This window comes from Sander lucioperca, chromosome 10 (genome assembly GCF_008315115.2).
Source record: "Sander lucioperca isolate FBNREF2018 chromosome 10, SLUC_FBN_1.2, whole genome shotgun sequence".
Classification (NCBI taxonomy): Eukaryota; Metazoa; Chordata; class Actinopteri; order Perciformes; family Percidae; genus Sander; species Sander lucioperca.
This window is the reverse complement of record NC_050182.1, coordinates 29,806,331-29,827,427: the sequence shown is the minus strand read 5'-3', so window position 1 is coordinate 29,827,427 and position 21,097 is coordinate 29,806,331. Positions and strand designations below refer to the sequence as shown.

At 41.6% G+C, this 21,097-nt stretch overlaps 1 protein-coding gene across 4 annotated transcripts in view; it reads right to left on the bottom strand.

The window, feature by feature from the left end:
- ptprub (protein tyrosine phosphatase receptor type Ub) overlaps nucleotides 1-21,097 on the bottom strand; it is a 166,368-nt gene that overhangs the window by 43,781 nt on the left and 101,490 nt on the right. For all 4 annotated transcript variants that reach the window (XM_031298758.2, XM_031298759.2, XM_031298760.2 and 1 more), the window contains exons 5-10: nucleotides 19,458-19,573; nucleotides 15,907-16,081; nucleotides 12,688-12,981; nucleotides 5,831-6,148; nucleotides 3,387-3,496; nucleotides 435-636 (exon numbers count right to left, since the gene is read on the bottom strand). In XM_031298758.2, coding sequence (XP_031154618.1) covers nucleotides 435-636; nucleotides 3,387-3,496; nucleotides 5,831-6,148; nucleotides 12,688-12,981; nucleotides 15,907-16,081; nucleotides 19,458-19,573 — 1,215 coding nt within the window. The remainder of the gene's footprint in view (nucleotides 1-434; nucleotides 637-3,386; nucleotides 3,497-5,830; nucleotides 6,149-12,687; nucleotides 12,982-15,906; nucleotides 16,082-19,457; nucleotides 19,574-21,097) is intronic.

Here is a 21,097-nt window from a genome sequence, read left to right as displayed (position 1 = left end):
GACTCTCGGAAGTGACATTCTGCTCCCAAGAATGTATTGCATCTTTCTTTATACTTAACACATAGCAGTGTCCCCTCTGTGGTGTTTCTCTGCTTCCTACGAGTTAATTTATGTCTTGAGGACTGTGAGATGAGTGTGTCACTAGTTTGGAGAGGCAATGGAAGCTCTTACACTCTGGGAGCAGAAGTATTGCCTCCACAAGAGAGAAGAAAGATGCCGAGGTCAAAAGAGAGAAAACCCAGATCCTAATTATAGTAGGCAGTGGGTGAAATCTGGCGTTGTACCTGCATGGTGCATCAGTAATAGGCGGTGATGGCACAATAGTGATGTCTACATGGACAGGCTGACCGTTTCCATTTCTATTTTACAATTTTACAGCTGCTTTCACACTCCCTCGCAAGCACACATGCTCAATCAGTAAGTCGTGCTAATACCTGAGATGTTAGTGGTGATTTCAGTGAGGGCAGTCTGCCCAAAGCCCTTGACTGTGCGGGCTCGAACTGAAATGAGATAAGTTGTTCCCGGGTGGAGGTTGGAGAACATGTGGTAGGTCTCATTTTTCAGCTTGGAGACAGTTCGCCTCGGTCCCGGGACGTTGATGCCTGGATCAGACGACTCAATGCTCTGGTAACTTATCTGTTGAAAACAAGATGGTCTCAGGGTTATATCATAAAAACCAGTCACCTCAGCACTGATTTTATACTTAATTATTGTAGCCGCTAACACAGATCTGCAGAGGTCATTAAATCAAACGGCTCAGTCATAAGAAGTAATTTTAATGTTTGATTGATATGATTAACTTCACTCAGAAATGAATTTGCTTCTCTATATCAATGTGCCAATTGCTTGTGTGGATTCATAGTTTTGGATGAATAGAGCTTGAGTGGCATTGGCACTGTTAAGTCAAAGTCATATGAGCAACCTGGAGTTTTTCAAAAAAAGTGTTGTGAGTGGTAAATCATTTTCCAACCAAGTAATGCATTATGAAGGCTATGGACTAAGGACGCCACGCAGTAAATAGTAAATTTAAGTGTTCAATCAATAGCACTAAATGTTCATGAGTTTAATTAATTCTTATTAACACTCAAGAAGTGCTCTTCATGAGTGTCCTTTAAAAGTAAAGAATTTTATAACGTTTTTTTCTCGAGAGGTGATTTGCCTCGACTCCACGCTACTCTCGTGAGAATTTCCACTTATACTCTTTGAAATAGTGGAGAGCTAAATGAGACGACCTTACTGCAATCAGACAAGGGTGAACATATTAGGATATACATTAGAGCTGGGAGGGATCCACTTCATTGAAGGAATGAGCACACACTACGTACTGTATATGCTCATATGCATGTACAGTAGTACACACACATGGAAGATGCCACTCAGTCCACACCAGAGGCTTTGCTGATTATCATAAGAAGAGCTTAATTCCCTAAGATAGATTGGTGAGCCATCCAGTGAGTAAACACAGACAGACCTCTGTGTTTCCTCTACAAAGGCAGACATAAAAGATGCCCGACAGACAGGCTTGCAGGACAGCATGGCTGTCAATGGGCTCAGCCAGAGTGGTCAATGGTTTAATCTGAGAGAAATGAAGAGGATTTCTACAGCTCTGTTTAAAGCTATCTCCGTCAGCTGAGAGAGATCAACACATTACATGGTAAAAAATCCTGTACAGCCTCCACTTTATATGTCAAACCACAAATCCTATTTAATAATATCCTTGAGGCGACATTGCAAGAGAGGCCAAGGAAAGAAGGCTTGAGGATAGGTCTGCAGGCCCATTGATGGCTCACCACAGACAGAGGGCATACAGTAAATCCAAAATCATTATCCGGCTGAACATAAGGCCTTCAGCATAACAGATACATGCGAGTTATCTATTAATGACACAGGCTCTATTTAACTGGCACAAGACCAGCGTTAAGTGCTAGGCCATGTGCACATGGTCATTGAGAGCGTATCCGAGCATCGCTGCTATTTTTTCTCATATAGGCATTGCGCACCACACACTAAATGGTTGGGTGAGGAAAAATATGAATTGAAGCAGAGTGGTTTGGTAATTAAGGACATGTCTGTATGTACTGTGCCAATTATAGTGGCACTTGAAGAAAATGGCTCACCAAATAGAGAGGAAAGTATTTCTACACTGACGGTGTTGCTTGAGATTAAATAAATATTAAGTCCAAAGTGTTTCTGGACTTGCTGGCTATGTGCTGTTTGAGTATTAAAAAATAGGGCTACAGTTAAAAGTTCACAAACAACACACTGCACCTACAGCTGCTGAAAACCCGAAATACTCCAGCTGACCAAACAATAGGCCATTTAAGGGAAGACATTTGTATATCACAGTAGGAAAAGCACAGGTGTATCAAGGTTCCTGGTATTGTGTATGCTGGCTCTCTGTCATGGTATGTGTCCACTGTCGAGCATCATTTCTCTGCTACCCATTCACTGTCTATGTTAGCAGCGGCTGCAAAGCATTTTGGTAGCGTCGCAGGGACTTTTGAGAAGCGGGGCTTCGAGTTGCCTGCTCCTCATTTGCATGAAGAAAAATCTTTGAAATTACGAAAATCTTCTAACTGACTGAACTGTTGTCGATCTAAAATGAAGACAGATTCAGCAACTGCATAGCCTATTTCTTGCATTAAACGTTTTCAGAAATACATTTCGGTGAACTATTTTTGTGGAGCAGACAGCCCCACGTGAAGCGTTTGTCCAATCAGGAGTAGCCATCGCGGTTGTATGAGTGTAATGTAATGTTTTCCTTGCTTATCAGTGGTCAGTGAAGAGAACCTGATAACTGCTAGTGGCAAGCCCACTAGCGTGCAATGCTGGGAAGCAGGAGTGATCCCTGCTGTCAAAAAATGCCACAGTGGACACAAACCATCACACTTACTGGAACACTTGAATAGTATAGAGCCATTGTAAGTGTTAATAACATCTGTTTTTCCTACAATGACAAGTCTAAATGTCTGCAACATGTATGAAAAAGGCCTATCTGACCACAAAGTCAATTTAGTAGCTTTTCTGGAGCTTTCTTTCATATCACACATCTTCCTCAGCAGGTGTTCGTCCAGTTGTCATGGAATACTATTTCCCAACTGTTTGGGAGCCAGTCCTGGACGCTACTATATCAGAGTTTAGGCTTACATTAGCCACTCTGTCCTGCTCGTTATTGGATTAGGGTCAGTTTACAGTCCAGTAGCCCAGGCCAAACTCCTTATCAAAGATAGCATATCACTTAGTCCTCATCTTAAACATCTTTTCTTTAGTAAAAGTGACAAATACTGTTTAAATATATGAACAGTGAAGCATAAATCTTAACATCTGTCTTGTACATCCAAGTATACAAACTAAACTAATAATTAAGAGTGTCTCTCTGAGCTCACCTCATATTGGGTAATAAGGCCATTGGGCTCGATGGGCTCCTCCCACTTCAGGAAGATCATGTCATCCAGCGGGGTGAAGGTAAGCGACTCTGGCGCTATGCCTCCGGGAACTATAAGAAATTGTCAGAACAAACATTGGTCAGGAAAATTGAAGTGCTAATCCCACGATGAGCCTCTCCTGTCAATATTACAGAAGTGAATGTCATAGTGGCTCAGAACAATGCACCACATGAGACACTCAGCCAGAGAGCAGCAGGCACAGAACATCAGATAAGGACAGAGTTCATTTATGATCTGCATCGATTAACCCTTTGAGGTCTAAGGGCATTTTCACATATCTTCTTACATTTACCTTTTTAAGGTATTTGCATATAACTGATTCCCATTTGTTTCATATCAAAGTGTTCAGAACAAACTCAGCTTTCCGTACAGTGACTTTCTAGAGCAATGTGTAAAGAGATAATTTGGCACTAAAGCTGAAACGATGTTGGCTTTTTGAAAGTCCTCAAATCTCTTTTGAAAACAAACCTTAACTTGTGATGTGTTGTACAAATTGTTTCGGTGCTTGAAATGAGTTTACACAAGTCTTAGGTTATATATGATTAAATAAGTAAATAAATGTTTGAAATGAAATTTTGTAATATCGCTTTTTGAGTAGGAGTTTTGTCAAACATTGTTTGGACGCACCAGTGTGTCTTTCGTCCTCATATTAATTTATATCAATCTTTAGTTAAAATGTATTGATGGATCTGTCAGACGCTTGCTGGTAAACTTGTTTCTGAAAGACAGAGGAATGTCAATGCCTGAACTTTCAACATTAGACTCTGTTAACAGTTTTTTTGGGCCATTCGGTTGCGGCCCCTGTGTGTGAGCGCTGTACAGAGGAAGACTGTTATGTGAGATCCAGGCCTGAGGCTAAAGCAAGAGCCAAACAGCTGAGTCAACTGTTATTTTTGAATTGAGTTAGTCTGGAGGACAGAGTTGCTTATTAAGGCTTTTGGGGGGGAAAAGCGTTCATAATTGACACTCTAATTGTACTCTATACATACATTTATTTTTTATCACTTCAGAAAAAAAAAAACTCTCTGCTGTCTGTCTCTCTCTCTCTCTTGATCTTTTTTCTATCTTTCGCTGTATAGATCTCTTTCTGAAAAATCTTGTTTGTTTTGTTTTTTTTCATGGCAGAATTGATTTCTCACTCAGCTGCCATGCAGACGATGTTCTGCAGCACAAAGGAATAATAGGAGATAAGAAATAAGCACAAAATCCTATCTCAGGGTTGCCAGAGACTCTGATATATAATGTTTTCTCTTTTATGGTATTTTCGTCTGAAAATGAAATGGATCTTTTGTAATGCCAATTCCATCCTCAGTCAGATGGTCACCCTCTCTTGTGTGAGATGAAGTGAGAGGAGCTGGTATTAATGTTTTGAAATATTAAGAAAATTTACACTATGAACCCAAACTGATTGATATATGAATTTGTATTTGTATTTCATCCACATGTGGTGCACTTGATTTATGTTGAAAAGCACCTTAAAACCCCCAAAACAACCTACTCAGCATTAGTTAAATGTGACAGTAAGGTTCTAGCAGTGGGCAGTCTCAGGTCTGCATAATCTCCTCTCTGACATTTACTATGAGAATAGTTAAACAGTTTGAGGTATTCCGGTACTTTTTAGACGTCACACTCCTCCAAAACAGCTTTCTAAAGTAATCCATGTGATCATAATTTAAGATATGACAATGATAACACCGGGTCTCTCTGAATAAAAGGTGAAGAAAGTAAAATGCACATGAAGGTGGAGGGCAGCCGGGTCACTTTGCCAAACTCTTAACTGCATTTTAAAACAATAAAACATTGCACTGCCAGCATTTAGACACTCCACATTGTTGTTTTAATGGTAGTCTGGATCAATAGAAGTACATTTCCAGGATAAAGACTGACAGTCAGGCATTGTCCATCACCTTCCGCTTTCTGTGTGTTGCCGTTCTCAAAATCCCTTCGCTACAGACAACAACAACAAACTTCGAGCTAGCAAGCTACACGCTGAAAGGTTTTGAAGAAAATTTAGTTTGTGCAACAAGGCAGGCCTGCTTGGTTCTTTCAGAGAATGATTGTAAAGATTTACAAAGAATATGTTTAAGGCATTTACTATCTAACTAGGACGAGACTATTGTGATGGTAACATACTATATAATGAACAATTGTGCCAACTTTATCTTTTACACCTTTAATGAAGATTTATTGCAAGAGGTTGTATTAGACTGCGTTAGTTTTACCCAGGGGTGCCGAATAATTCCAACCCTAACTAAGTTTGTATTAATGTTAAAGTGACCATTGCTCTCAAGATGTTTACCATTTTATACTGACAATTTTCCTTTTTAGTTTTTCTATCCTCTACTTCCACACAATCTTTTCTGTAAACGCCTTCAGAGACTTACTGTCCTCCTCAGTCTGGAAGGTGACCTCTCTGCCCTCTTTCTTCCCCTCTGGGTTGGCCAGTGACAGACGGACATGGATGCCGTGGTAGGGTGGCAGATCACGCAGCGTGAAGCGTGAGGCATTGTGTTCCACTGCCAGGCACTCACGCACAGTGGTGTTGTGGCCTCCGCCGCCTCCCGCTGTGGTGTAGCGGTAGCACAGGGACACTGAGTAGGTGTGGCAGCGTGTCAGGTTAAACGCCAAATTCTCCCACTGCAGGGACAACTGCCTGGGCTGGATATCTGTGGCCATAAGGCCCCGCAATGCACGCATAGGCTCTGGGAGGGAGGAAGATTGAAGAAGAACAAAAAAAAGAGAAACTTTAGTAATAAAGAAAGCAGAGAGAAAAACAAGCAATTTAATTAGACAAGTCCTGAAGGTACAATACTGAATACTTTGTTTTATTGTGAAATATTTGATTTCAGACAGCGCAGCAAGCAAATGACAGTGCCGATGATGTCCCAGGACTACCCTGGCAGTTTTTCACTTGTTCATCTCCTACATGCTGCCATATTGCCCCGCCACAACATGGAGGTCAATGGTTTGCTGCCAGCACAACCCACCCACATCCCCATGGCAGAGCAGGAACTCATGCCAATTGCGCTAATTGATCGGACAGGCTGTGGGCTGCTGTGGCACTCCCACCAGTCCCCGCCTCTGTGTCGCTGACCAAATTGGCTATCCAGTAGTTATACTTCCTTGCCCTGAGGTTTAATCCACACACAAAAATGCCAGTGCTATACAAGGGCATTCACTTCTGCTGGTCACTTTTACTGCTGGGTCATCGCGATGGCCTGACGCATATTTTTAGAAGGCACCAAGTTAATTCTGGTCACTGCCGTTTTAACCCTGACTTTCTCTGACTAAAAGAACAACAGCTCTGTCTTTGATATCCTCCTTTTAAATGTAGTGGCTTGCTGAGAGATACAGAGAGCCTCTATACACAGAAGCACAGACCAGCCAGTGTTCAGGAGGACGTCTGAAAACTGAAGAGTGGCTGAGTTAACCCAAGGACATTCTCGGCATCAATGGAGGCATTTATCAGTGGCCATTATTAACACTGTCAATTTCTTTTTGTCAAGCAATATGCTACATAATGTATTGTATTGCTTTATTCTTTTAATAGAGCATGTTGAGTAATTGGCCAGGGAGACAGGGAGTGACAGCAGAGATATGGGGTACAGGAAGAGATCAGTGGAGTTTGAGGTGACTGGCCAAGGTCTTCATTTCTTCACTGGCTCGCACACTCAGTGGAATTCTCGCTACAGCACAGATTAGTGCAGGGAACTTAAATAAGGTGACTAATGCATCACTGAGCAGGGGCTAATGCACTAAACCAAGAATTATCAAAGAAAATGGATGTAAAAGGTGCTCTGTAGCTGTGCAAGGACACACATTTGCGGTATAACATTATTAGTTACCGCTCTAATCTCTTTATCACTCTTTTTCTAATCTCTTTTCATCTTTCTTCTCTCTATCTACTTTCCATGTACACATGTTCAAACACACATAAATTAACATGCTAACATCAGATACAACAGCCCTATGCCCAGATTTGCATGCACTTATTTCTGCCTGTGGTAGAGCAATTCTTTTAAAGTGAAATTGTATGACACTTCCAATCTATACTAAAAGGCTTCTGCAGTCACCAGCTTTCTCTTTTAATTTGCTGTCTGGCATCTCATACTATGTAGACAGAAATATGACCAGAGCATTGATCAGAACCTCATCAACGCTAATGTGACGGCAGATAAATGGGTGGGCACAGTAATCGCAAAGTAGTAGACTGCACCCAGCAAGAAATGTTAATGTTCCATTGTTCAGTGTGACTGAGGATTGTCTTAATGGTGCAATTGATAGTCTGCACAGTCTGAGAGCTAAATAAGAGAGGCATTTAACTGCTGAGTTGATGAAAGCCAAAAAGGCCACAGTGTGCTCATTGTGGGTTTTCTCAGTGGGCATTTGTGCCAGCAACTTCCCCTGGCCTCGTCTTATTTGTGTGTGTGCCACGGGGCACCCATTCTCTGGCACCCTGTGGCATGAAAACTGCAGCCGCCCCAACATGGCCAAAAGCCCAGAGCACCGTGTTGATCCTTAGAGATTGGAAGTTAGAGTGGATGTGACAGGTTCTGGTTTATTATCTCCCCTAAAACTGTGACACGGGACAGCAGCAGGCCAAAGCAGAGTTGCCTGAGATTGCATGCATCCGTGGAGGGGATCTGCACTGACTGCGTCAGACGGGAAAACCAAATTTATACAGACATGCATGCCCTATGCCCATGTGCGAGCAAAAACACAAGCACACATAAATCCAAACACCCAAAACGTGAACATATACTGTAGGTAATTCTGGCTCAGAGTGGAAGACATGATGAACAACATCAAAAGAAAGGCAAAGCACTTGTGTTCCTAGTGTGCCTAATTTTAGTCAGGCTCCAGTGTTTGCTCCCTCTAACAGACCATGAGCATCATGGTCAGGAGCTTTCCAGAAGATTCAGCGACCCAGCAGCAGGTGGAAGCCCATTAACGTAGTTCGGGGACCACCTGCAGTACAAATGCTCGCCTCTCCTCTGTGATTTACTTGAGGGCCTTCAAGCTGTGCTAATGCACCGTGCTGATAATCACAGCAACGGCTCATCAAGCACACCTGGATGGCCATCAGAGCCAGGCAGAGACCATGTTCACATTCACGGCCATTAGTTTTACAGCACCCACACGAGGACAGCTCGGCTCCGAGAGGATGTGTATGTGTACGGCGACGCCTTCTAGCCAACATGTTTGGGAAGGAGGGAAATATTCACCATGACCATTGAAGACTGAGATTAGTCACGGTGGCATGACACAGCTTCCGGAGAGGATATTCACTTTCCTCCTAAAGACAGCGAAGAGTCCAAATTTCCCTTCTGTTCACTGGATACTTACCTCCTCCCAGAAATCACTGCAGCACCCCCACCATCTATTTTCTCCTGCTTAAACCTAATCAGGCCAACAGCAAGGGGGGGACGATCAGGATTCAGCGGTGGAATGTGGGGTCAGTAGGGATAGCGTGGACCAGATGGTTTGGAGCTTGGGTCAGGGGGAGCTCTTGGAACCAGGTGGTGATTAGAGTCTCCTGCAGGATCAGGAAGGTGAGATACACCAGGTGGAGGAGGTTTACAGGGCTGCAGCTTACTGTAAAGTGTGTAACACAGCTATATGCCCAGGTGAGAACTGTGAACACTGATAGAGCCACGCAGGAGTCAATCAGATGTAGCTGCATTATAAAACAAATTCAACCATCAGTCACTCACAGCTTTGCAGCTACCGAAGGAAAAACTACACGACTGGCAAAATTAATTTAACCTATACTTCCTCTGTATTGAACAAGTCCTGCATCTAAATGCCCTGTTTAACAGCTCAGCAAACCCAGCAGTATTACTTATCCCACACATGGTTGAACAAGCTAATGTCACAGTGGTTGAAATGTAAATACATCATTAAAGGCTGAGTTTAGTGACTTTCACAAACACCGATACCAGCAACTGTGAAAGCAATTTCCGTACGCCGTGAATGCTTTCTCGCTTCACCTCTCGTACATTCACTCTCTTCATCTTTACTGTTTCACTCTTTCACTTTGAAAAACTACCCTCTCCCATACACACACTCCCACACCGCAGCCTTCCCTCCACTCTTCCCTCTCTTGCTATTGGCTTTTTCTACTTTTTTTTAATATGAATTTTCTGTGTCTCTTGAGATGGGTTGGGTCGTGCAGGGATGGGGAAGGGAGGGCTGTGAGCTCACTCATGGTGCCCTGATGAATGGGGGGTGTCTTCGGCTGTTGAAAGAGGAGAGTAGCTTTAATATGTCATTGGAGAGGGGGCCAGGGAGGCTCTACTGAGGCAGTGTAGGGAGATATGTGAGGGATGGTGTGTGGCAGGAAGAGACCGTTGGGCATAGAAAAGAGTGATGACCATGGAAGACACAATCCACAGACTGCCTTTGGGTAACACAAAGCTCTCCATTTCTTGTGATGGGGGCGCTGCGCACACATTGCAGATGCAGGCAGCGGTAATTACTGCCTGCATCTGTGCGTGCATCTGCATCAACACAGTACTCTTTGTGCTATAAATGCGTACATATATTCAAAAGTAAGCATGGGTGTGGCTTGCTGGCATCCCGCTAATTTCCCTGGGTGTTCTGTGTCTGCACAGTGACAGATGACATGGGTGCACAGATGTAAGCAGGGAGTACAAAATGTTGAATGAATTAAAAAAAAGCCTGATATGTTAGCTTCTACTGTAATTTAAGTGGAAGTGATGCTTTTGTTAGGGTTTTGTTGTTGGTTTTTTTGTCATATATGACAGAAAGTTGAATATCTTCTAGCTTTGGACTGTTGTTTGCATAAAACAAGAAATTTAAAGAAATTGGCTCTTGGAATTGATCGTTTTCACTACTCTCTGACATTTATAGACACAATATTAATCGATTAATGTAGAAAATAACCTGCAGATTAATGAAAATAATCCGTAGTTGCAGCTCTACCAATCATTTATGAATATGTGAAGTCATACGGATATTACATTGTCCATAGTACTGTGTCTAACTCATTGTTTATTTTAAAACCATTTACAGTGTGTATCTGAGTGTACTGTGATTGATATGTCTCCACCACTGTCACCTCCAAATTCTTGTGCATTTATTGTATGTGCCAAAGTCAATTTCTATCCTCTTCAGTAGATACCAAAGAAGCCTGCTTTAGGCTAGCAACTGTAGACAGCCAGCTGTTATCTTTTAAATAACCGTCAAACCAATATTGCCGTGATGGCAGCAAAAAAGTCTCCCTCTAAGTCTCCTCAGCTCCAGAGTTCAGAGAATGCCAGTGATAGCAAATGCGCCTTTTCTTAAGAGATAAGTATATTCAGCGACTGAGTTTGAACTTGTCTATCAGCTCCTCTCTGATTGAATTTTAGCAGATTATTGTGACAGATGGAGCTGCATAATGTAAGACTCTCAGAAGTTTCGCTGTATGGCTGTTGGGCATTGCTACTTTGAGCTGTGGATCTTTCATGGAATTAATTAATTAAGTCCAAAGAAGACATATTTATCTGTATTATTTTAACCTAGTTTAAATGTATAAACCTGTGCAATTTAGAAAATCACAGAGCAGTGTCCTGGTAGAGGTTGCATTGAAGACCCTGCTGCTTCATGCTTGTGGTTTCTACTGAACAGCCAGGTGTTCAACACACTGAATTCCCTTATCCAGGGCTCTGGGGACGGCGTCACCTAAATAGTGCACACTGTAATTCCCCTAAGCACTACACACTGTATAATGGGTGCTTTCAGAGGATTGTCTCTACCCGATAACAAATAAAAAAATCTCATATTTGGTGAGACAAACACAAAACCCCAAATGGTAATAGAGTGAATAAACTGTTGCTGTTTTCTCTGCAAACATGACAACATACTACATTCCTTCCATAGAAAAGATGTAAGTGATAAGTTAAACAAAACTCCATAATTCAGCTCAAAATAAATAACATACGGGAGAAGGCTTGGTGGTGGGTGGTGAGTTTTCAGCTTGCAATGCAGAAGCAGCTACTGTGGCCAGCGAATAGCAGTGTACAGTAGCAACAGTACTTTCATGTTTGGAGTAAAATACACTGATGTGTTATATAAAGGAGCGTGTAGTTGATGGTGATGGTTATGGTTGTGTTGCACTCTCCTGAACTTACACTCTGAGCTCTATTAACTAACATGGCCTGCAATCCAATGATGCTTTTAATTTTAAATTTGAAGTTTCTTTTGATCTGTATCTTTTATTGCTATTGATCTTAATTCTATATGTATATGCTTATTTTGTCTTCTCATTACTTTGTTTTGTGTCTTTTGCTTCTTGTTTTTATTTACCAAGTTTTGTCTTGCAAATGTATGGCCCCCACTGTTTAGCTGTTTGTTATTTTATCGCATTGCCACACCTTCCTCCACAGCGCTGCGGAGGAAGGTGTGGCGAGTCCACACAGCATAGGAGGGGAGAAAAACATGCTTTTCTTTTAACCAATCACAATCGTCTTGGGCGGCGCTAAGCGTCGTACAGACCACGGCGCCACTGCAAAATAGCCTCGGGAAGGAACTTGTTTTGGTGGAACATGTGTACATTCAAAGGTTGTTTTAGTCTTGCAACAGAAAACTCAGATTGGACAGATAGTCTAGCTAGCTGTCTGGATTTACTCTGCAGAGGTCTGAGGAGCAGTTAACCATAGTCCTCATAAATCGACTGGAGTTTAGAATGCCAACACAAAGAAAGCCCAAAGCAACGGACATCTAACCTAAATGAGGGACATCAGGTGGAATTTCTGGTGGCACCGGAGCAATCCCGGAAGTGGAACGTCGTGTATACAGACAGATTATTTTATTGAACTCTTTCGCCTTGCTTGTCTGTCATAGCACTTTGTAAACTCTGTTTTTAAAGGTGCTATATAAATAAAGTTATTATTATTATTATTATTATTGTTATTATTATTATAAGTACAACACTGTAATACATTAGGTTAGCGGTTCCCAACCTGACAGTTCACAAGATGATCAGACGGATAAGAATGAAAAAAATAAATGATTTCTTGTGAAATAATACTTTACGCTCTAAAAGGCTAAAAACCCTTGAAATTAAACAACCTAAGTTAAAAACCACTCTATAGTCACAGTGTACATGCATACCATAACTTGTCATAAGGGATCTCAAGTAAATGCTTTATTTTAAGGGGTCAAAGCCAAAAAGGTTAGGAACCACTGTATTAGGCGATCACACCCTGTCCAGTTGCACAGTGTGTTAGAAGCTCACCTGCACACTTAGTCCTGCTCACAAGAGGCGGTCCAGGTGGTCCAGTTCCTCCCTCTCCGGGCCGAGTCAGCAGCACACTGATGTGGTACTCTGTGTCTGGATCCAGGTGCCACAGCTTATAGGTGACCATGTTGACTCCGTGCACCTCTGACCACGGAGACTGGCTGGCGCGGTACTCAATCTCCTTCCTGATAATGGGGCCATCTCCCAGGATAGAGTTGGTGTTGAGCTGGATGATTAGGTAAGTGGAGCCGGCGCGCAGCAGCTGGGGTGGTGCAATGGGGGATGGAGGTACTGTCGGAGGAAATGAAAAGCAGTCGTTTTCCTGTTCAAACACAAGTTTGTGTTGGTAAAAGCATTTGTTGGCGGGCCCACAGCACTGCTGCACAGTCTAGGGAGGTAAAGTTTTGTTTGTCATTTTTATTAATCAGTTTTATGCAAACAGATTTCTCACTATCTTAAAGCCCACTGAGTCTTAAATGAGACTGCAGGATGTGAGCAGGTCAAACTGTGTTTAAATAGCAGATTAGTCGTACCTATCAACAAGGCATTCAGAGTTTCGCACACATTTTAGCAAAGTAGTGAGTGATAAAACAGCTGTGCATGCAGCGCATTGAATGTGTATGATCTTTGTACCTGAAGGATTAAGTGCTGTACATCTTTTTTTTACTCTAACTGAGTGTTCTGTCCTTCCAGCTGGTAACCATGATGAAAGAGGAGACTCTGCAACACTGTCGGTAAAGATTGCCAAACCGAGGATTAATTCCAGAGCCCACCGGTCAAATGTCACTTACTGGCAGATCCAAGCCACTGAACAATTACACGGGCAACAGTGTAAGGGAGGGAAGGGAATGCAAAAGAAATTAGGACAAAGCATGAGAAAAGATCAGAGTTATATCTGTGGCTGTGACTAATCCCTCATTCCTGCAGAGGCGCCTCTATCTTTTATGGCCCCCTTTCTCTGAGCTTTCAACATTACCAGCACCTCACCTCCACTCTGCACTGCTTCCCTTTACTTTGACTTAGCCTGCAGCAGATAATCGTTGGGCTGTCAAAGACTGCATCCACAATGAAAGGCCACATTTAGGCCTTAGGCCAAGCAGCCAATGGGGCTAAATTTTAAACAACTCACTCATGTCTTTCAAGTACTTTTAAGTTCACAGCTCTAGTTTTATTTTTTATTTTTTTACACTACATTATTGTCTTTTTCATTGTTTCCATCTGTATACAGAGATATGCTCAAACTAAACATCTTCCCGTTTAATTAGGAATTTATATGCACTGAGATGTATGTTTTAACAAGGTAAATCCCTGAAAACACATCTTCAAATGTGCAAATGTTTTATTAACTATGTGGACATGCTGCTGTCCTCTATTGGGCAATAAGAGAGCTTCATCATGCTTCCTGCATGCAATCTACGGTCTTGAAATTAGTGGTTCCAACTCATTAAGGGGATAATTAGGCTCTTTTTAGCCGGGCAGTTGGGGGAAAGGAATTGAGGAAAGTCTTGTTCTCGGCCTCAGCTCCTCTGAAATAGATCACAGGGTTACAGGCAGTTGACTTGAACACGACTCACAGCTGGCCATCACATCTACTCATGGCGCAGAATGAGCGGTACCAAAAATAACGTCTTTGTCCTGATTACAAAAAAAGCAAGGAAACAACAATAACGCCTATTTGCGGAGAGTGTTAGCACATAAAATGTGATTTCATGGCGTTCTATGAGCGCTTTCACTGACTCCTCATTTACTGGAAGCTGCATGTTGACAGGGTTTAGTAACATTTTGGCAAAAGGGGCTCCATTTTGTACTGTGGCAACCAGCCTGTATCAAAACACTAAAATGAAGCCATGCTTCTATATCAATCAAAGGGATTTACTTCATGTTTTAACTAAACAAAACTAATAGTCTTTGGCCTTGCTATCAGCTCTGTGAGGCTGACACAGCGCTGCTTTAAGCAAAATGCTAACATCAGCATGCTAACATGACCACAATGACAGTGGTCACTTGCTGATGCTAAGCAGGAATAATGTTTACCATTGTTCACCATCTTAATTTAGCGATTTAGCATGCTAACATTTGCTAATTAGCACTAAACACAAAGTACAGCTGAGGCTCTTGGGAACATCTTTGGTTTTTCAGGATTTGGTCATTAACCAAAGTATTGGACAAACAGCAATTCTGACCTAATCACCAAAGTCATTGCAGTTCAACCCAATGGGGAACATGAATGTTTGTACCAGATTTCATGGCAATCCATCCAATAGCTGTTGAGACATTTTACAAACAACCACAAATGTCAACCAGCTAGTGGCATTAGAGGAAAGTCAAGGGATCCTCTAGGGACCTTGCATGTCTGTACAAAATTAAATGGCAATCCATCTGACAGTTGTTGAGATTTTTCAGTCTGAACCAAAGTGATGGGCAGACCAACCAATTGATCAACAGACCTACATAGAGACCGATAATGCCATCAATAGAGTGTGTTTTGCACTCGCTATAACTCTCTTCTGCCCTTAGATCAGTCATTTAAAAAGCGTAATATCAGCAGGAGCATACAGTAGAGGACAAGGAGATTGGCAATCCTTATTTACCCTTCTCATCCTCCCTTTGCTGAGGGCTGAAGTTTGTTATGCCATCAAACCACCCCACAGCCATGTCATTACTATGCTGTCAAAGTGGTGTCAGGCTGTGGGGTTGGAGTGAGTAATGGGAGTGAGGTCACCATCTGTGGTACATGATATGACAGGGGCTGCAGGAGTCCAAATCAAGTGAACAGCGCTTTGACAGCGAGCTGAGGAGCTGAGAACGGCAGCCCATTTGACAACTGCAGCTCAGGAAAAAACACATGTCAGGGAGATTGCATTTGCCATCCAAAGAGCCTTCATGTGTGTCGAGGACCGTGCAATTTGGGTTTTGAGGGTTTTATGGAAATCAGTTTGAAAAAGGTGTCTGTGATTAACACAACCATGCACAACGGATGTCCTACGGGTAATTTGAAATGTGTTCACACTAGTGGCTATTACTGTGTTATGATCAATTTCATTTTTAATTCTCCTTTGAATCACAAGCAATAATCTACTGTGACCAAGAAGAACAGGAAATCTTGTTATGATAAAAACCGCAGGAAGACTGATGGTTGGGATGAAAGAAACAAAAGGGGTGGGGAGAAAGACCAAAAAGAGAACAATAAGAAATGAAAGAAGAGACAGTGTTTACCTTTGACGACGAGTTCAGCAAAGTTTGACACCCCAGAGCCCCTGGGGGACTGAGTGACACAGCGGTAAAGGTCTTGATCCGTTCGCTGAACACTGTCTAGCTGGAAGGACACCACAAAGCGCCGGTGACTCAAGTGCTTGACTGACGCAGTTGTTAAAATGTCCCCATTGTGTCTCTGAAAAGCAGGAAAGGACAGGGTCAGAGAAAACACATATGGGTCATCATGCCCCTTTCTCACACACACACACACACACACACACACACACACACACACACACACACACAGGTACATGTCATCTCATATGGTGTATCTTGTGTGCAACAGCTGCACACAGTTAGAAAAAGAAGCAGCAGAGATCAAGATATCTTTACTGTTATTGTAGTCCCCAGTATGAGTCAAGCTCCCAAACCCTGGATGCTACACTTCCCATGATGCAACTCAATATACAGTATACTCGCCTCCCTATCGCCTTTTTTTCTAGACTAGTCCCCAAAATATTTGTATGAGTAAGTGTGTTATGGTGAATATCTCTATGTAGTCAGTTGAATTGTATTGATCCAAGGCGCAAGTGTGTTCTTTTTCCTTATTTCTTTCATTCCTTCGTTGTTTTTATACTGCACCTATATATATATATATATATATATATATATATATATATATATATATATATATACATACATATGTATATATATATATATATATATTAGATATATTAACGTTATTTAAAGTAGTCATTTTGTATGTTGGATGTATTGAAGATTTTTTTTAATTAAAAAAACAGCCAGGTACACCACCATCCAACCTCCCCCATTAACATACATACACTCACAAACACTCATTACCTATTAACTATTACCTGTTAACTAGACCTTGTATGCCGTTATTGCTCAGTGAAATCCTGGGACACTATGCTAATAATGCAACAAAACACACTTAGATTATTGCTATCTGGGTCAGTTATTATTAAAGCTGAGTGAGTAAAAAAGAGGATTGTCCAATTGTGTTCAATTTGATTAGAATAGCAGGACCATCTCTCTGATTTAATCACGCAATATGACAATCAGACATGCTTTAATAAAGACAAATGAAATCTTGTTAAAATAATAGCGATTATGGGGGTATTATGTGTCATGAGTGTTGTCCCTTAATGGAGCCCATCTACAACCTCAGTTGTCCTCAGTGTGCAATGTTATTGAACCAAAACATTGAACTGCTCTGCAGTTAGAATTGGGAGACAGATGGGCTTTGGTTTAATCAGTTAAGTAAATAGGCTAACTGATGAATAACTGCATGTAGACTCTTTTTTGGTATTTAAAAAAAAGAAAGAAACTATAGATATGGCTGTGAGACAACTGCTGGTTTTGGCATAAAGCACAGAGTCTCAAAGCAGCAACAGAACACAAACAAAAGTGATTGGGGTATAAAGTGGGAAACAGGGGGAAATTGTGATAGAAAAAAATGAGAAAAAAAAAATAGTGTGATTTAAATGAATGTTGTATGATACACCTTGCTATTTCACCGTGAGAGGCATTTTTCACATTGTTCCACATCACTAAAACCACTAGCATCCGTCAAGTCAACGCAGCCTCAACAAAACACATTGAATCTGAAATTATTTCTCGTGTTTTCAGGCCATTCTCTTTGTGTAAAATGGTGGACAGGAATTTTGATACTTATCCTTTTGATCTGCCAGTTTTAACAGAATCCAAAGCATGTGAGCATGCTGGGATTAACAAGGATAGCTCTGGGTTATGCTAGGCCATTTGGCTTCTGTTGTGCTTCTAATTTGGGCCTTCAAAAAGCCACAGACCACACAAACCTCAGGCCGAGCCTTCACAAACAAACACAACATGCTAATTAGGGTTAAGCGGGCAATTAATCTTGTGACCGCAAGGAAAGAAAAAAAATCTCAATCATAAACTTAACCTGTGGATTACAAAAAGGAGGCAGGGGAAATCAAATAAGCATGACATCACTTTATGTTACATAAACAATCTGACTGTAGCTAATTGGCGAGGAAACGACAAAACGATCTGTTAATCTGGCAGCCGTGTGCAGCCAAGACTGTGCTGCAGCTGGTATGGCAGACAAAATGAACACAAAAGGGCACAACAACAGAAAACAACAGTGATGCGAGTTCAGACAGACATGTGTGACGCAGACAGAGCAGACAGAAGACCGGTGAAGAGGACAGTAAAAGACAGAGGACAGACAGGGAAGGAGCATTCCAGTGGCCTGGAGATCTCATTACAGCAGGCGCCTGTATGGTTATGCCAGCTAATTACCCAAAGCATTTATCTTCATCCTTGTGTTGTGACCAAATGGCTTGTTTGATAAAGCGTTCAGAGAGGTGGCAATGAGGACGCTTCAATTACATTAATCACACACCTCCCAGTTTCAAACAATACAGTAGGTTTGCCTGAGGTCAACCATGATTAACAGTAGCTGTAGTGGGTGGTAAGATGTTGGCAAAAGCTATGAATGTGTGGCTGTGCAGCATGAGATGGAAATAAATGGAGCCCTACAGCACAATGACGTTTGGTCCTTTAATCAGGGCTGCATAAAAAGGAGGATTTTAAGAGCACAGAGTTATTCGCACCAGAGGTAAGGACTGCATGGCCCGTCCGACCTTCACAGAGCAAGCCATTCTAGATGAGAAGACAGATATCTAACAGCACATGATTTGAATAAAAACAGGAGGCAGTGGAGAAAGCAGAGAACACTATGATCCTGTAATGTGTAACTTTTCAAAGGCAGTGAAGTGAGGAGGCTTTTTAAGCACAAGCACATCTCAGAAACATGATTCAATAACAGAGAAAAAAAATGGTTATTTAAGGTAACACGCTCCAGTTAAAAATTCCATTGTGTATGCAGAGAGTTTGGTTACGGCGATTTAGTAACTATCAGTAATCAAACATCTACAAAGAGACACAAAGAACCAAAACGACTACAAAAAGACACAAAATGACCACAGACACAGAACAACTACAAAGAGATGCCTAAGGACAACAAAGACACGCAACATAACTACAGAGAAATGCAAAACAACTACAAAGAGACACAAAACAACTACAATAAAATGCAAAGGGACTACAAAGAGATGCAAAAAAACTACAAGGATAAGCACAACGACCACAAAGATACACAAGACGACCACAAAGAGTTGCAAACAAACTACAGTGAGACACAAAACAACTACAAAGACATGCAAAACAACCACAAAGACACTCTAAACGACAACAAAGGGAACACAATGACAAGAAGAAGACACCAAACAACCACAAAGACACTGTTGTTTGGTGTCTCTTTCAGTCTGGGTGTTTTGCTGCTTTGTAGGAGGGGCGAGGGGCCTTTTACATGTCTGTGCTCAGGGGCCCATGTCTCACAATCTGTCCATGTCAATGTAATCTGTCCTGACCTGAAGTATCTCTAAAATATAAATACATATCAAGTGTGAAAAGTACAAACCTAGTTTTCCCTTTGTACTGTTGACTGTGTTGGAGGTAGAAACACAACAAACTCCTATAAACGCCACCATTAAACCACTGACCTCCAGCAGGAACTTCTCAGCCTCGGAAGCTCTTCCAGCAGCAACACACTGGAAAGTAGCATTTTGCCCAGCATTGACCTCCTCATCTCCTAGCCTGGAGAAGTGCGGCGCCTTATCTAAAGAGACAGACAGAGAGAGAAGCACAGTGAGATCAAAAGACTACATTACCTTATTCACAATGTCAGTCCACAAGATACCATTTTTTTTTTTTTTTTCAAATACATTAACATCGCAAACATGCACCAAAAAGAAAAAGCAGTAACAGATTTTCTCAGTTGAACGTTTGAAGCAGCACTAAATGTGTACTGCCTTTCTATACAAATTGTGTAATCAATTCACTGTACTTCATTTGTGCTTGGATTGTATTGATGAATATTATAATGGCTTTATCCTTTAACTTATTATGTATTTCTTTGATTGCTCATAGCAGTTTGCAGAAACAAACTTGTAATTGAATCTACAGGAATGAAAAAAAACCCCCACAAAAACAGAATAGTAAAAAAATGTGTGTGTTGACAGTGGATAGAATATGTTGCATAATTGTTTTCCACAGATTCTCCATAGCACATCAGAACCTTGTGTACTGCCCATCAACAATAAAATAACATTTAAGATTGGAATTAAAAAAAGTGTTAAAATATACATAATGTTTTAATAAGACAATGTGTATTAGTGTATAAATATGTGCTTTTACAGGGTCGCTCAGTGTCTATTACCATGTAACTTCACATTAGAGGCAATATATACAGCAGAATGTGGAAGTCAATCTACAGAAGAAAAGCCACAGAGTAAGCATCAGTCCTCCACATTTAAACAAATAATGTTGCAGTTTGCCATGCAAGCTGCATATGAGTCCGTGTGTGGGAGTAGCCTTCTCACCCAACTCCGTGATTAACAATAGTGCAATGAGAGCCAGACCCCTGGAGAGCCAAATCACTGGGTAAACATCAGCAGCGCTGCCTGCCATCTCTGAAAACTGGGGTAGGACAAGTTGGCATGTCACTCTGGATGATTGACAGGAAGAGATGGCAGAGCAACAGTGAAGCTGAAGCATCGGGGAGAAGCAAATGTTTGGGTCTCACACATCTCCTGCTTGGTTTTACACCACATTGTTTTCCTATGTAGCAGAGAGGGGGCAATTTGTTGATCTTGTTTGTGTACAGTAAGTAGTAAAGGGAGCGTGCTCGCATCTGTACCCCACAGGTGGCCATGTTTCCTTTGGGTGACTCTACCTCCTAAGGTTAATTCATAATTCATGCCTGAGAGCCAAACATAAACAAACACCAAAATGAGCGTGAATGGGGAAAAAACAGACCCTACAGTTGGCAAGAACTGCGGTGTTATGCAGCTAAATGTGTCAGATCTTATCCTCAGGACTCTTTAGCACGATAAGTATTTCATTGAAGTGCAACACTGGTTTCAGAGTCAAAGTTTAAGACTCAGGAGGGAAAAAAAGAACCAATTGTCAACCATGCTTTATCCAGAATTCACAAAAAGGAACTTGTTGAACTTTTATTTATTTTTTTATTTAATTGTATTTTTTATTTACTATGTGACACTTTCCTTCGGTTTTTCACTCGTGAGTCAGTCGCTGCCAAGTAATGCAGGCTGGCCATGTGCCACATCATAAGGCATGCTCA